The sequence below is a fragment of the Diaporthe amygdali genome, assembly GCF_026229845.1.
Source record: "Diaporthe amygdali strain CAA958 chromosome Unknown NODE_4_length_2575358_cov_65_588622, whole genome shotgun sequence".
Lineage (NCBI taxonomy): Eukaryota > Fungi > Ascomycota > Sordariomycetes > Diaporthales > Diaporthaceae > Diaporthe > Diaporthe amygdali.
The window spans coordinates 478,560-493,026 of record NW_026517024.1 but is presented as its reverse complement, the minus strand read 5'-3'; the positions used below and the strand labels follow the sequence as shown (position 1 = coordinate 493,026).

Below are 14,467 nucleotides of genomic sequence, written 5' to 3'. Positions count from 1 at the left end.
CTTGTGGCCCAGTTTCCAAAATGTCTATGATCACAACGGCAACATGGGCACCGCGAGGATTCGCGGCGCCTTTCCCACAAAAGTACGACTTTGACGAGGAAGAATTCGAGCGCATCGCCTCGTTGGCTAAGCTCAACTTGGATGATGCGAACGATGATCTCGAGGAGGCGAGAGCAAAGGAGGAAAAGGGAAGCTCAGATACGGAGGACTCAAAGAAGGCCTCTGACGCAATCAAGGATGAGTACGTGGTATGATCTGGTCCTTATACCATTCCTTTCTGACAATATCGCAGCATTGAAATTGATGACGACCTGAAAGAGTACGACCTCGAGCATTATGACGACGACCCAGAGGAGGACATAGAAGTTGCGCAGAGCATGGGCATGTTCGGCAACGTCAAATCACTTGCATACTACGAAAACAACAAGGCGGACCCCTACATCACGATACCAGACGAGGTAGACGACAACGAGGAACGAGAAGAGCTACAAATCCTTGCGACAGACAACCTGGTGCTCGCTGCGAAGGTCGAGGACGAATTGGCACATCTGGAGGTCTACGTATACGAAGATGATTCCGACAATCTCTACGTACATCACGACATCATGCTTCCTGCCATACCCCTGTGTGTCGAGTGGCTAGACATCGCCTGCGGAAAGTCAAGTGTCGACAAGGATGCGACAGCCAACTTTGTGGCTGTTGGCACCATGGATCCCGATATTGAGCTATGGGACCTTGACACAGTGGACTGCATGTACCCGAATGCAATCCTGGGACAAGGAGGCAACCCCGAGGATGAAAAGAAGAAGAAGAAAAAGAAGAAGTCGAAGAAGGCGAATGACGAATATCATGTCGACGCAGTGCTGTCGCTTGCAGCGAATAGAAAACACAGGAACCTGCTGGCTTCCGCCTCTGCTGACAAGACTGTCAAGCTATGGGACCTTCACACGGCAAAGTGCGCCAAGTCTTACACCTACCACACGGACAAGGTCTGCTCTCTCGCATGGCATTCCGTCGAATCTACGGTCCTCCTGAGTGGCAGCTACGACCGCACCATCGTCGCGGCAGACATGCGAGCGCCAGATGCAAAGCCATCCAGGTGGGGTGTTGAGAGCGATGTCGAGAATGTGCGGTGGGACCCGCACGACCCAAACTTCTTCTTCGTATCTACCGAGAACGGTGTTGTCCACTACTACGACATCAGGAACGCGCCTTCAGATCCGGCCAAGAGCAAAGCAGTATGGACACTACAGGCACACGACCAGTCCGTTTCGTCATTTGACCTGAACAGCGCAATACCCGGGTTCATGGTGACAGGGTCTACAGACAAGACGGTCAAGCTCTGGAATATAACATCCACGGGTCCTTCATTGGTAGTGTCCCGTGACCTTGATGTTGGAAAGGTCTTCTCCACGGCATTTGGGCCTGATCCAGAGGTCGCTTTCCGGCTAGCAGTGGCGGGCAGCAAAGGCACAATGCACATCTGGGACACCAGTACGAACGTGACAGTGCGTCGTGCGTTCGCTGGCAAACTTCCTGATGTGAAACCGGACGAAGAGATCAAGGAGAGGCTGGTTGGTATTGCTAATGATGAGAGCGACTCTGATGATGACGATGAAGAGGAGGAAGAGGAGGGTGAGGGCGAGGGGGACGGAGATGAATCCATGGATGATGATTAGAGATCTCTTGGAAGACTTCAAGTCTAGTATGGAGCAATCTCAGTCAATGGATGAGGTCAATCTCTAGAGATAATGTTGGTACCAAGCCATCTCCAGGCTGTTTCCGAACGCCTATTTTATGTCATGTACGATCCATCACCCAAGACACCAATAAAGTCTAGTGTCGTACTTCGAAACCAGTCTCGCCTTCTGCTACGTCTCGGTCCTCCGTGTCGAGCTTGACAACCTTGGACCCACGTGGACCAGCATCGACGTCCTTTAGAAAGGTCTTGAGGACATCGTCATCGCCCTGAGCCTCGCCTTCAACCTATGGCATGGTATTAGATTCAACGTGTTGCGCGAATGAAGTGGTACATTGCCTTGCCTTGTTGTTTGGCGTGTTGCGGACCCAACCGGTGATTCCATACTCGTTTGCCTGCTTCCGGGCAAAATATCTGAATCCAACACCTTGAACCATACCTCCGTGGGCGACAAAGTACACCTGGTAGAGTCAACTTTGTTGGTTGGCCCATTATGAGCTGGGCAGCTATTTAACTTACACGTCGTGTCATGTCGATGGCTTCTTGCTTCCAGCTTCTATATCTAGCTGTTGGTGGCTTACTGAAGCGTTGGAAAACGCAATGTATGCATGTAGTAACATAAGGTTGATTGACATCTGAGATTTAGAGCTGTGCTAGACCTTCGCGCCGCTGTCAAAGGAATGCAGGCACTGCTCTGACATCACAGGTCCCCAGACAGCGGGATGCGGCTGCCCTGATAAGATAAGGGAGCTTATTTCGACCGCCTCCCCTGGTTTATGAACCACTCGTGTCTCAGCCGTCTTCTCTTCCCCATTAATCAACAACTACAAGATCTAATATCAAACACGCCGTTTCGAAGTGCATCACTATGGCCACTTCCGATATGGATCCGGCGACTACTGAGAACCCCGAACCGCAGGTCGTCTTCAAACCTAGCAAGAAACGCAAGCACTTCAGACAGCGCGCAGAGGAGTCGGAGACCAAACCAGAGGATGCGACACATCAGGGTGCCGCGCAAGCGCTCCCAGCCCAAGACGGCGAGGCCAACCCTCGCGACGCACACGATGGGAATTCAGATACGGAACAGTCGTCGGTGGCAGAAGCGCTCCGTTTACGCAACGCTCGCAAGGCAAGACTCAAGGGCGTTGGCTTCCGGCCAGAGGGTGCACCTAAACTCCCGGACGAGATGAACACGGAGCGGAGCCTCGTCCTCAAAGAAGATCCAAGTGGCCCGGACTCCATGGATTACGGCATCTCAAGGCGTTTCGCACCACAGGCAGGACTGGTCGGCGAGCTTGTCAACAAGCATATGTAGGTTGCTCCATCTGCTGCACTGCATCGTGTCATTCTGGGCATGGGCTGATCATGTAGGGAGGAATATATAGAATCCGAGTTGGCTAGACGGCACGCCGCCGAGAAGGCTATTGAAGCAGAGAACATACAAAAACAATCTTCGCAGCCGGCGGGTTCGAGCAGCACAGATCCAACCAAACAACTCGGAGAGCGGCCGACCATGCATGGTAAACTACAGGAGGTTGATCTCGGCGAGGAAGTCCGGATGCGCAATGCGAACATGACGGAACAGGCACGCAGGCGCCTGGCAGGCGAGGCCGTCGAGGTCGGTGACGACAGCTCGAGGAAGCGAGTCAGAATCGGCAAGGACGGCAAGCCATGGCGCGGGCGAAAAAGGCGCGGCAGCGACGATGTCAAACGTGATCAACTCGTGGAAGAGCTCATGCGAGAGAACAGACGTAAGTTCCCATGGTCAAACTCACATTCAGTAATTGGCTAACTCAAACGCAGTGGATGTATACGACATGCCCGCTAAGCCGGAGGCTTCTGGTGAGCCGGGCTTCGATGAGGCCGCAGATGAGAAGATCGCGGAACAGTTCCGCCGTGAGTTTATGGATGCAATGTCCGAGAGACGGCAGCAGCGGAAAAAGGCAGCACCGCAGCCAGCTCGGCCTGGAGCGAAGCAAGAGGAGGTGCTGAAGGGGCCGAAGTTGGGCGGCAGCAGGAATGCGCGAGCTGCGATGCGCGATCTCCTACTATCGCAGCAAGAAAAAGACAAGAAACGATAATCTCTGCCGCTTGACCGCCGGATCGATGGCTATACCCTCGCTTCGGTTTGGGGACGCAAGATCATCGGCGTTATCTCTGTCGAGTTAAGAGGATAATGATTTGATCGAGACGATGAGTTCGTCGCGATCGCCAGCAATGCTCACCAGTTTCTGCAGAGGACTGTGGCCAAGAGGGTGACGCTTATGCCAAGTTTCAACATAGAGGTGCAGACTGTCCTGCGATCGACTGACATGAAAATGAGAGCATTCGAGCATTATCCAAAAAGAGCTCTGGTTTTAGCAAAGACAGTCTTTGGTACCATATTGCAGTCTATACCACTGCAATTCTCATGAAATAAACTCACGAATTTGGGCAGCGCTGAGTCGCTGACCTAGATATTGTGCTCACTTTGGGAGAGGCGCCAGCTGTTAGGAGATCACTGCGGGCTTGTGGACCATCCAACAACTCAAAAGACACGCCTTCCATAAGATGGCTGCCTGAGAGCATCACAATAGATTCATTTGTGTAGCTGCATGAGGGATTCCTCAGCATACAGATGAGCAAATCGTTATCGTCTTCCCACTCGTATTTGTGAATGAAAGGCAACCACTGTCGTCTGGTCCTCTGTTCCCCCAAATCACCAGATGTACGTGTATGGTCAATGATTAGGCCGGGAAAGCGACTTTCATGAAACCAGGATCAATTATCTTACACCGAGGGCACGTTCGAAAAATTTCGAAATGGAATACGCAACAGCACTCACCAGAATGTCTTCATTAAGAGTAGTTCACTTACATGACTTCGATGGTCTGCAAGGGCGGACAGTGGTTACGTCGATCGCTGATTACGTAACCCGGCGTGCAGGGGCCGGTCCCAAAAAAGTTCAGAGCTTCCATATGATCCAGCCTAAGCCATTGAGCGCGCGACACTGTTCTTCGGTAGGGGAGCAGCAGGTCGACTTACACACGCGACAACCATGTTCAAGCCCAGATTACGGATACCAAGGGGAGCCGGCGCCCCAAGGCTGTCCTCAGCAGTCCCCCGGCCTGCGCCGTTGTCACCCTTCGCGGTTACTGCGAGACACCAGCAGCAACAACAGAGGTCTTTACACGCCTCACCATCACGGCGGCTGCACAAGGTCGCCCCATTGACCGACGATGCCAAGTTCGAGCAATATGGTGTGCCGGGCCTGTTGACGACCGAGGGATTCGAATTCGCGTACACCAACTACCAATCGTGGCTGCTAGAAAAGCTGAACCAGATGACAGCAGGTATTGGCCCCCTCGCTTCCTACGGTCCCATGGTTCGGGAGGTCCAGGGCAAGCCACCGCGGCGCCGTGGACTTTCCTGCAGACGCCCGACTTGGCCCTTCTCTACATCACCTGGCTAACCCGACTTGCTTCTCCTCCTTTTAGGCACCTCGTTCGAAGGCAAGACCACCCTCGAGACGCTGATCCTGACCGCTCGCGAGCCACACCTCGCCGCCACGTTCAACTATGCGTCCATGGCGCACAACAACCACTTTTTCTTCGACGGGCTGTCCAAGACCGGCGGCAACGACAAGAATGAGCATATTTCCAGTCACGCGCCGCTCGCGGCCATGCTGGAGATGTCGTTCGGCAGCCTGGAGAGCCTGCGGCGCGAGCTCATCATGACGGCCGACGCCATGTTCGGGCCGGGCTTCGTCTGGATGGTTCAGCAGATGGACTCGCCCGGGGCGGTGGCGCGGCCCTTCAAGCTCCTGACGACGTACCAGGCCGGCAGCCCGCACCCGGGCGCGCACTGGCGCAGCCAGGGCGTCGACATGAACAACCACGGCGGCCAAAGGGAGGGCGGCGCCGTCATCAAGGAGTACTTTGACAGGCAGAACATCGCCAACAACCGCGAGCCTCTGCACGGCAGCGGCGCCACCGCCTCCAACGCCAGCAAGGCCGTCAAGTCGCCGCCCGGCGGCTCCCATATCGTCCCCCTGCTGTGCGTCAACACGTGGGAGCACGTCTGGATGTGGGACTACGGCATTGGCGGCAAGGCGAAATTCGTGGAGAACTGGTGGGAGACCATCAACTGGGGCAAGGTGAACGATCTGGCCCACATTGACGAACCTTACAAGATGACTGCAAACCCGAAGATCAGCATTGCCCCGGCTGCTAGGCGGGTACCTGGGGTCGCTGCGGAGCGCACAGCTGGGGCGCCTCAGTAACTGCTGCAACAGCGGATTTGATGATGCTGAAGTTGTCCTTAGGTGCGCGAGAAAGGGGGGGGGGGCTTATGGCTACGGCGAAGGACATTTGCGCTCATGACGCAGAAGACCTGTGACATATCAAGTGTATAAAGTACCAAAAGGCGCACAAATAAAGAGGCCAAATCAGACTCGAGTACAACCAGCGCCTCCCCGCTTCAAGTGTGTGGTCTTATGAACAAGAAGCCTCTTAGACATGGCCGCACTGCAAATCGTATACTTGTCACATTCAGCAGTGGGGGGGTCATTGTAGATGATCTATCCAGAATGGAAGAAATATATGTACTCATATGTGTTAAAATAGTAAGTAAGAGCCTTCGCTGGTAATAGGTGCTCGTAAAAGACAGGTATCTCAGCCCGTTCCACTCCCTATCCAAAAAATGTCAAATTACACAACGCCATCCCATGCAAGCTTTGTGCGGTTCGCAGTCTTTCTAATTACTTTTACCTCCTCCTACCCTGAGACTCGTCCATTATGTCCGTGAAGGAAGTCATTCTATCGCCCGCGTACGTCTGTGGGGGTGTAAGAGGCACGTTCGAATCGGCGAAAACATCTATGTATGCGCCGTTCGGATCTCGTGTGACCCTCTGACCGCCGTAGTCAGATATCGGCGAACCCAAGGCATCCCGGCCTTCAGCGCCGACGCTGACCCTGTTATCTTGGCCGCCGAACTGCCGCGCCGACGGCATCTTGAGCGGTGCCTGATACGCGCTGTTGTGCGGGTCCATGTAGTCGTGGACGGCATACATCGAACTCACTGCCCTCGGGGTTGTTATCCTCGGGGGCGAGTGAGGCACCGAGTGTAGGCCGCTCATGTCCACCTCGCTCACGGGCCGGTCGCCACTCATGCCGAATTCCTTCTCATAGTCGTCTTCCGCGTCCTGGAATGACCCGGCCTGCGGGCTGACTTTACGCCCAAAGTCGCTCCTCATCGCACCCTCGTCCACAATAGGTTTCGAGATAACGGGGCATCCTTCCCGCAGAGAGTTGGTCATGGGGTTGTTGATGATGTTGCCGAAGGAGGACGACCGCGATGATCGCGGGAGCTCTGTCTTGGCCTCGTTCTTGCGCTTGGCTTCCCTCTTGATAAAGAACCACACCAGCATTCCCAGGAAGACCGCAGCGGCGATGCCGCCCACGACACCTCCGGCTACCAGGCCAGCTGATGGTCCATTCGAACTGCTGGAGCTCCCGGATTCCGAAGCGGCGGCTGCGGACGAGGCCGTCGACGAAGATGATTCAGATTCCGTCCCCGTTGCAGAAGCCTCACTAGAGCCAGATGAGGTTGCAGAGGCTGTGGCAGATGCCGATTGTTGCGATGCGGTGGTCACACCAACAGTCTCGCTGCTCTTGGCCGTAGATGGCGCCGTCGCGGTTGATGACTGCGCTCCGGTTGTGAATGGCTTGGCGTTCTGGTCTTGGTTGATGACGCAGTTTGTGCCGTCGCAAGAGTAGCCAAAAGGACAGCACAGACCGTTACATTTTGGAAGCGTCCCCGTCAACGCGTTGGTCATCACCACGTTCTCCGGATGTAGGGTTTTGTCCTGCAGACTGATGTCGCAGGGGATAGGTTTGATAGCGTTGCAGTCGTTGGCGTCGGGACAGCAGAGCGCCGTCGTCTGCCCAGCGAGGGCAATACATACTTGGTCCGCAGGGCAGCAGAAGTCATCAGGAAGGCCGGCCTGAGAACATTGTGTGTATGATGAGTCGCCGCATGTTGAGTCCTGGCGGCCGAAGAGTTCTGCTGGTGATACTTGGATGTAAAGGGCTGAGGCGAAGGAGGGTAGTGCGGAGAGAAGGAGAAGTGCCGACGCCTTTGACAGCGCCGGGCTTTTGGTTTGTGTCTTCATTGATATGAGTGTGTCCCCAACGATGTTGTTTGTTCGTTTGTTTTGTTTCGTGCACCGTAGATGTTGGTAGTACTCGAGGCCCGGCGCGTAGCGCGGTGGGTGATGTGTGAGTTGCGGAGCACCAGACAGTCGGCGGTTGCAAAGGAGTCGACGTGGAGAATTACGGGGGGAAAGACCAAAAGACCAAAGGCCTTTTGCAAAAGGTTATGAGCCGAGAGGCATAGATGTATGATCGACAGTGTGATTTAGGTCACTCTCAAAGGCAGTCAAGATGACAATTACTTGTGACTAGGGCGGCAAAGCAGAGGAAACAAAGACTTGAGGAAGACAGATTCGAGAACAATGCCGATGTAATGTGAAAGAAAAAGCAAGCTCCCCCGGGGAGTAGGTGCCGTCCGTATACAGACCTGACCATGCGGATATGACGTTCCAGAGGTGGCAGTCTGGACAAAGACGACCGCCGTGCGTGCCGCCTGAGGTGACAAAGACCTCGCCCAGGCCAGGCATCGCCCGATGGCAGGACGACTGCTGGCCTGTCTGCGTGGGGAGGTCAGACGCACTTAGACGCAGGAGACCCATCTCGCGGCCTCGATGTCCAGTCGAGGGCGAGCCACAGGGAGTGCTTGGCGGCAGCAGGGCAATGCTCAGTCATGGCGAGTGGCCGTGGTGTAGCCGCCAGGGCAGGGGCAGTCAGAAGAGTGCCCATGTCATTCATAATTAGAAGCCCCTAGTCCGTCTCAGGGCACGCGAGCAGCGCAAGATTTGCGTGCAGAAGAGCATGATGGATGCGGTGGGCAAGGTGGAAACATGTCATCGGCGGTGCCAGACGGGCATCCGGGGCGCATCCGGGGTCGAGTCGTCGTCCTGATGGCGGCATGGGTGGGCGAGCGCGCGGGTGCGAGACGCGGTACGGGGCAGTGCGGTTTCGACGTGGGCGACACTCGGAAAACGAGAGGCCACGACGAAGCGCCAGGGCCGGGCGGCAGGCCGGACAAGGGTTCTGCTCATGCAGATAAAATTTGAGAGCTGTCTGGGCTTGGGTTGGAGAGGGAGAGCAGGGCGAGGTGAGGTTGGTCGGCCGTCGAGGTCCATCAAAGAAAGCCGCAAACGGTTGGCTGGCGCTTATTCAAACGGAGACAAGGGCCAGGCACGAACTGCACCAAACAGGCCAGGGTCGCACGGCTCAAGCGGTGGTCTACCCGTCTCAGATCAGTCCAGGCTGGATCTCGTACCCAAGTACCTCGAGTACGTACATAGTCTACCTAGCACCCTAGACACCTACTGTAGATAGGTGGTCCAGTCTACCTGCTGTGCCACATCCACATCGCCCGTCCCGTCTGTTGCCCAACCTCGTTTCTGTCTGTGCTGTGCAGACGGTAGCGGATACCATGTCGACGTGGTCGCGAGAAGGACCGTCTTCTTATCTAACTTTCCGTGTTGGCACCAAACACATGCACGATTCCGAACTGCACTTCACTGCACGTCACCGCACCCAGCCAGTCGCACCCGCACTCCACAATGTGGAGACGCCGTGAAAATCCATGAACCCGAGTGAGGCCTGCGACGAGATCAGCGAGCGAGCGACAGACAGACAGACAGACAGACCGACCAACCCGACCCTGTGACTTGACTTTTCGCACACGTGCACACAACTGGCACGCACATTCAGACAATTCAGGCATTCCGCCATTCTGGCCCTAAGGCTTTGCACGGCGGTTCGTGGGTTTCCACATCTGGTCTTCCGCGATGCTTGCTATCACCCAGGGTCAGCTATATCGTCCCAACATGCCTGCTCAGCCAGGCCGATGGTAACCCGCGAGACACAAGAGATCACATGAGCGCCACGGCGTGGCACACCGCTCACCGTGAATGGCCCGCCGGACTTATCAATCAGTAGCAATGGACCGGACTGGACGGGACGGGCTGGATGATTCGCCTGGGCCGAGAAAGAAAGAAAAAAAAGCCTTGACGATCCCGTACCGCCCACGTCCCAAAGTGATCATCCCTCGGTCCAGAACAAGCTCGAGGCAGTCACTTTCAACGCGCTCGCATCCCTGTCCCGGCACCTCGCAGTCGAGGGGACCATTCAGGCCCTGCCGATATGGGCTGGATTGGCAAGACAATTAAGAATGCCATCCACGGGATCTGATTCTTCAGCTCGTCAGGGTTCGACGACAATGCCCTTGTCCCTTCCTCCCTTCCCTCCGAGGATCGCCCCGAGCTAGACCTACCTATCCTGTCTCTCCCGCTCCCTCCCAGCAAAGAACCAAGCCACAACCTTGGAAAAAGAGTCAACGCCTCGCCGGTACCCGCAACTGGGGCCGGCGGCGAAAACCCTCACCGACTCATCACGGGCCAAATCATCGGTGAACCCATCGTGAAACTCAATACGTACTCTACAGTAGTAGCACACCTTTGGTCACATGGGAGGGAGTGAGTCCATCAAAGACCCCAGAAACGACGCAAAGCCTACATCGGCTCGTGTCCGCTCGCTTGCCCGCAGCCAGGTTTTTTTTTGCTTCGCCCTTTGCGTTGTCTGGCCCATGCGCCCCCCTTGCTCGTGACGATGACTCTTCTCGTCCCTTCTCTAATTGTCACAGATCTGCCTCTGTTGCGAATGTGAATGGGCGGGCGGGGAGACAGAATGGATGCACCCTTTGACGTGGCCTGGGACGACTGGAATGCTGTCGTTGCAGGACAAGCGGTCACATGGGCTGCCACCTCAGTAGCGATGACTGGACGTCAGTCAATTCAGAAGCAGGTTTTGCCCTGTCTCCCGTGGCTGTGTCCCCATTTTGGAGGGGCTCTTGTTTCAAGCCACCTTTGGAGCACGGTCAGCGCCGACCGACTCCACCGAACTTTCTTCTATGTGCTGTGGGGGAGGGGGGCTACCGCTCCTCTCGCACAAGGGTTAGGGTCCGTATAAGTGATCGAGGCTTCTCCTAAATCAATATGGCAAATGTAGATGAAAGGAAAATTCTCAGAATGATGATGTGAAAGATGCACACCCTTTCATACCAAGTGCTGATGACAAGCCATGTCTCGAGCAAGTTAGAGGATCATGACGCTCGGCCGGGCGTGGCCTCCGCCGCGACACTCGTGAGAATGCCCGCAACCGCTCCGGCCAGAAGATCAGCCAGGGCGGAAGGGCGACAAGAAGTATTGACGCCGAAGCCTGGCCTCTGGCAATCAATCTGCAAATCAATCAATCAATCAAATGACATGATGTATATGAAACTCGAAATAGTATGAGATGAAGAAAAAGGCAATTCCATATGTTTAAAAAAAAAAAACCTCCTTCTTTCAAAGCCGGCGGTACGCCGGGCAAGGGGGAGGGGGGGGGCCTTTACTTATTCATTTCCTTGCCGCCAGCCCAGGTCCCGATGCTGACTGGCCGCGATGGCTTCAACCCTCAGCCCGTGTCCCGTCGCGCGCGTCTAGAAAGGACGAAGAAAAAGTTCGACACCCCATTCTTTTCCCCTCTGCTTCCGTGGCAACGACAGTAACCGCCCTCAGAACCCAGGAATCATAGTTTCAAGTTTACGCGCAAGCTGCCAATGGACGGCTCTTAAGCACTGGTTTGCTTCAAATATTGTGTGATTTTGGTTCTTTGGGAGGGTATTTATCGACTTAGATTACACATTTGCCCAAGATAAAGGTCGGGCTGCCCCCAATGTGAGGAGGGAGAGACGCGCTCGCCTGTGCATCCAGATCATCTCTTTGTCTTTTCCAAACGCAATTCCAAATGCTCCCAAATATTGTCCAAAAGACTGGATTGGTATCCCAGAAAACACCAGCAATCCCGATACGTCAAAGACATAAGGCAAAACTCCTGGCCCCATGCATGCTTTGGTATACCGAGAGCAAAGCCAATTGATGACGAACAACCAGGAAGAAAGTGGGAAACAACAAAAAGGTTCGTCTTATCATCCATCGCACATCAAGCCCAAAGGCATGGCACTGTTCGCCCACTGACATCTCGCTTCCATTCCATGCCATCATCTGCCCGTCTCATCATTCGAATAACAATCAAAAAAAGCGCAGCTTTCCAGTCCAGCTGCGGGTGTCCGTTGAAGGTCCAGTGTCGTCCAAGAAGTTAGGTATCGTTTGATGAAGTCCTCTCATCTCAATTTTGCCTTGCGGCAGCCTCTAGGGTCTTTGGTCAAATCTCAAATAAAAAGGGGTATAAGTTGAATATAAAAAAGGGTATGTGTGTGTGTGTGTTCTTTTCTGTTTGTGTTTTGGTGGATGTAAATAACGGGGCGATACCCCGCATCGCCACCGTCGGCAGCAGGGACAAGTACGCGGGTGCGTAAGGCGCAGATGCAGACTTAAGGGTATCCCTTCGCAGCATCGTCTAGATGAGCAGGAAATCCCAGCCCTTCATCTGCATCACGTCCCTCCAGTGGACAAACGCCTGCTGTCCCTGCTGCTGTGAATCTTCAGGCTTGATGCCCGCCGCAGCGCTGGTTGCCGTGCTCGGTGAGCAAACAAACCCGTCGTTGCGGGCCCATACCTCACGGAGCAGGGAAGCCACGCGGCCGAATGAGCCGTAGTTGGCCTGTTCGCCAAGCTGGGCGGCGCGATCTTCGAAGAACGTGCGGAATGTTGAGCCTACGCCACTCATCGACCCACCGAGCAGGTAGACCCAGACCAATGAACGGTCGAAGCCACCCGGTCCCGAAGGGATATGCTGCAGTACGTTGGTCAAGCGCTCGACGAGATCGATGCAGCTGGGCTGGGTAGGGTTGAAACCGGGCACAAGACTGCACAAATAAATGCGCGCTGTGAGGCGGAAAGCCTGTGTCATGTTCTTGGACAGCTGCTTAGGGCTCAGCGTGCCGTTGGCATTGAAAGGCATTTTGGGGCCAGTCTCGCCCATCTCCGTAAAACCAATCTGGTCGCCAAGGACATGGACGTGCTGGCAAAGAGTAATGTCGTCCATGCCGTCGCGCTTGAGGGCTTCAAGGCAGGCAATTTCGCTGATAAGGTACATGACACGGTCCTCGCAGCCCATGAGCTCACGGAGGCCCAGTGAGTGGTTGACTTGGGACAAGTGCTTCTCGCGGTAAGTGTGCGCAAAAGTTGGGGCGCGGCCCATCATGGTCGCGCCGAGAATGTCAATCCACGCGGTGAGGGTCATGCTGAACGGGGTCTGGGAGAGGGGGTGGTGCTCGTCGGAGACCATGTGGGGAAGGTCGAGTTTCTGCACGAGCGAGATGGCAGCTTGAAAGTGCTGGTGCCACGCGATGTCAGGGAGCGCGTCATCAAAACGGCCGACACAGCATTGAAAGAAGATGAGACCCAGAGCAGCGTCAAGGATCTCCTGGTGATCTTCATCCTTGTTGAGGGCGTCGCAGAGGGAGGAGATGGTCGAGTACCTGTGGCGCATGATATCGCTGTCAATCTGCTGCAACATCTCGGCGTTGACATCCGGATTTTGTGTCATCATGGCCTTGTAGTGTTGCGCTGCGATGCTCAAGCAGCAGTGCAGGTAGCCTTTGTTGCTCTGTAGAGCGGGCAGGATGAGATCCGAGCCAACGGAACCATGCTGATTCGACTCCAAGACCGGGAATAAGGTCGGCAGCACGAACTGGATGAAATGATCGAGGAGTCTCTGGTCGCTCTCATCAAGCTCAATGGCAACTTGTCTTGTGTCCACGGCAGGGCCATGAGCGAAATCAAAGAAGTTGCAATTCAGAGTCTCTTCGGCCAACGACTCCCGCCGCTCAAAATTGACCTGCTCGGTCCATTCCCCCTCAATTGGGAAAGAGGACGGCAGCATGGTACCAGGTGGCGGAGGAGTTGTGTACGTGCTGAAGGTTGACGTTGATGTCTCTCTCAGTGTGGGCACGTCGTTGACAAACATTTGTCGCTCTGTCTTGACGTCAACCTCGTAGGGTGCGTAGGGAGACATGCCGCTGAACACGAAATCCGGATGCATCTGAGCATTGTATGCAAATGGCTCGGTGACCTGCGGTGGGCTGTTGAAGTCGAAGGCAAACTGCGAATCAATTGACTGAGACCTCGTACGGTCAAGAGGGTCGGAGAAGGTGGCCGACGTGGGGAGTGAATGCGACAGGCCGGGTGGTGAAGGCATCGAGGTCTGGATTGTGTGTGAATGAGAGTGCGAGGCCTTCTCGGACAGCTTCTTCCTCTTGATGATCATCTTGATGTCGTCCTTGTGTTTTCTTCGTGCATCGTTGTTGCTCCACCACATGGGTCGCTTGTACTCGCAGACGAGACCGAGATGCTTGCAAGCCGAGCACATGGGGGTGCCTTCGTCGCACTTCTTCCGTCGCAGTCTGCAAGTATAGCATCCTCAACGAAATAGTTATGTTAGCCATGATGCTCTAGGTATGATGGTTGGCCAGCAATTTGAGCCCAGGTTGTAAGGAAAGGACGAAAGGAGCGGCAGGCGACCGAGATGGCAGGCCAGGAAGGGAAAGCGGCGCGGGTGTAAGTCAAGCAGGGCGGGCAGTGAGCGACAGAGCACATGAGGGAAAAAGGCACAAACCTGTTCTGGAGCGGCGATGCATCTGTGCCTTTTGTTTTGAGTTGGCATTGTTGGTAGCCTTGGAGGCCGACTTCGTCTTGGTTGGCTGTGCGACGGCCAT

General features: G+C 55.0%; 5 protein-coding genes across 5 annotated transcripts; 3 read left to right on the top strand and 2 right to left on the bottom strand.

Moving 5' to 3' along the window:
• Nucleotides 1–20: 20 nt before the first annotated feature.
• Nucleotides 21–1,679, top strand: J7T55_008325 (periodic tryptophan protein 1; the record flags this gene model as incomplete). Its single annotated transcript, XM_053138631.1, has 2 exons — nucleotides 21–241; nucleotides 293–1,679. 2 exons carry the CDS (start codon nucleotides 21–23, stop codon nucleotides 1,677–1,679), a joined length of 1,608 nt encoding a protein of 535 aa, XP_052997602.1.
• An 888-nt stretch (nucleotides 1,680–2,567) lies between these two features.
• On the top strand, nucleotides 2,568–3,780 carry J7T55_008324 (mrna splicing factor rna helicase; the record flags this gene model as incomplete). Its single annotated transcript, XM_053138630.1, has 3 exons — nucleotides 2,568–3,010; nucleotides 3,071–3,450; nucleotides 3,503–3,780. The coding sequence occupies 3 exons, from the start codon at nucleotides 2,568–2,570 to the stop codon at nucleotides 3,778–3,780; spliced, it is 1,101 nt and encodes a 366-aa protein (XP_052997601.1).
• A 956-nt stretch (nucleotides 3,781–4,736) lies between these two features.
• Nucleotides 4,737–5,960, top strand: J7T55_008323 (superoxide dismutase; the record flags this gene model as incomplete). Its single annotated transcript, XM_053138628.1, has 2 exons — nucleotides 4,737–5,031; nucleotides 5,176–5,960. The coding sequence occupies 2 exons, from the start codon at nucleotides 4,737–4,739 to the stop codon at nucleotides 5,958–5,960; spliced, it is 1,080 nt and encodes a 359-aa protein (XP_052997600.1).
• A 483-nt stretch (nucleotides 5,961–6,443) lies between these two features.
• On the bottom strand, nucleotides 6,444–7,850 carry J7T55_008322 (uncharacterized protein; the record flags this gene model as incomplete). The annotated part of the gene is made up of 1 exon (XM_053138627.1): nucleotides 6,444–7,850. The coding sequence occupies one exon, from the start codon at nucleotides 7,848–7,850 to the stop codon at nucleotides 6,444–6,446; it is 1,407 nt and encodes a 468-aa protein (XP_052997599.1).
• A 4,357-nt stretch (nucleotides 7,851–12,207) lies between these two features.
• Nucleotides 12,208–14,467, bottom strand: J7T55_008321 (uncharacterized protein; the record flags this gene model as incomplete). Its single annotated transcript, XM_053138626.1, has 2 exons — nucleotides 12,208–14,171; nucleotides 14,368–14,467. The coding sequence occupies 2 exons, from the start codon at nucleotides 14,465–14,467 to the stop codon at nucleotides 12,208–12,210; spliced, it is 2,064 nt and encodes a 687-aa protein (XP_052997598.1).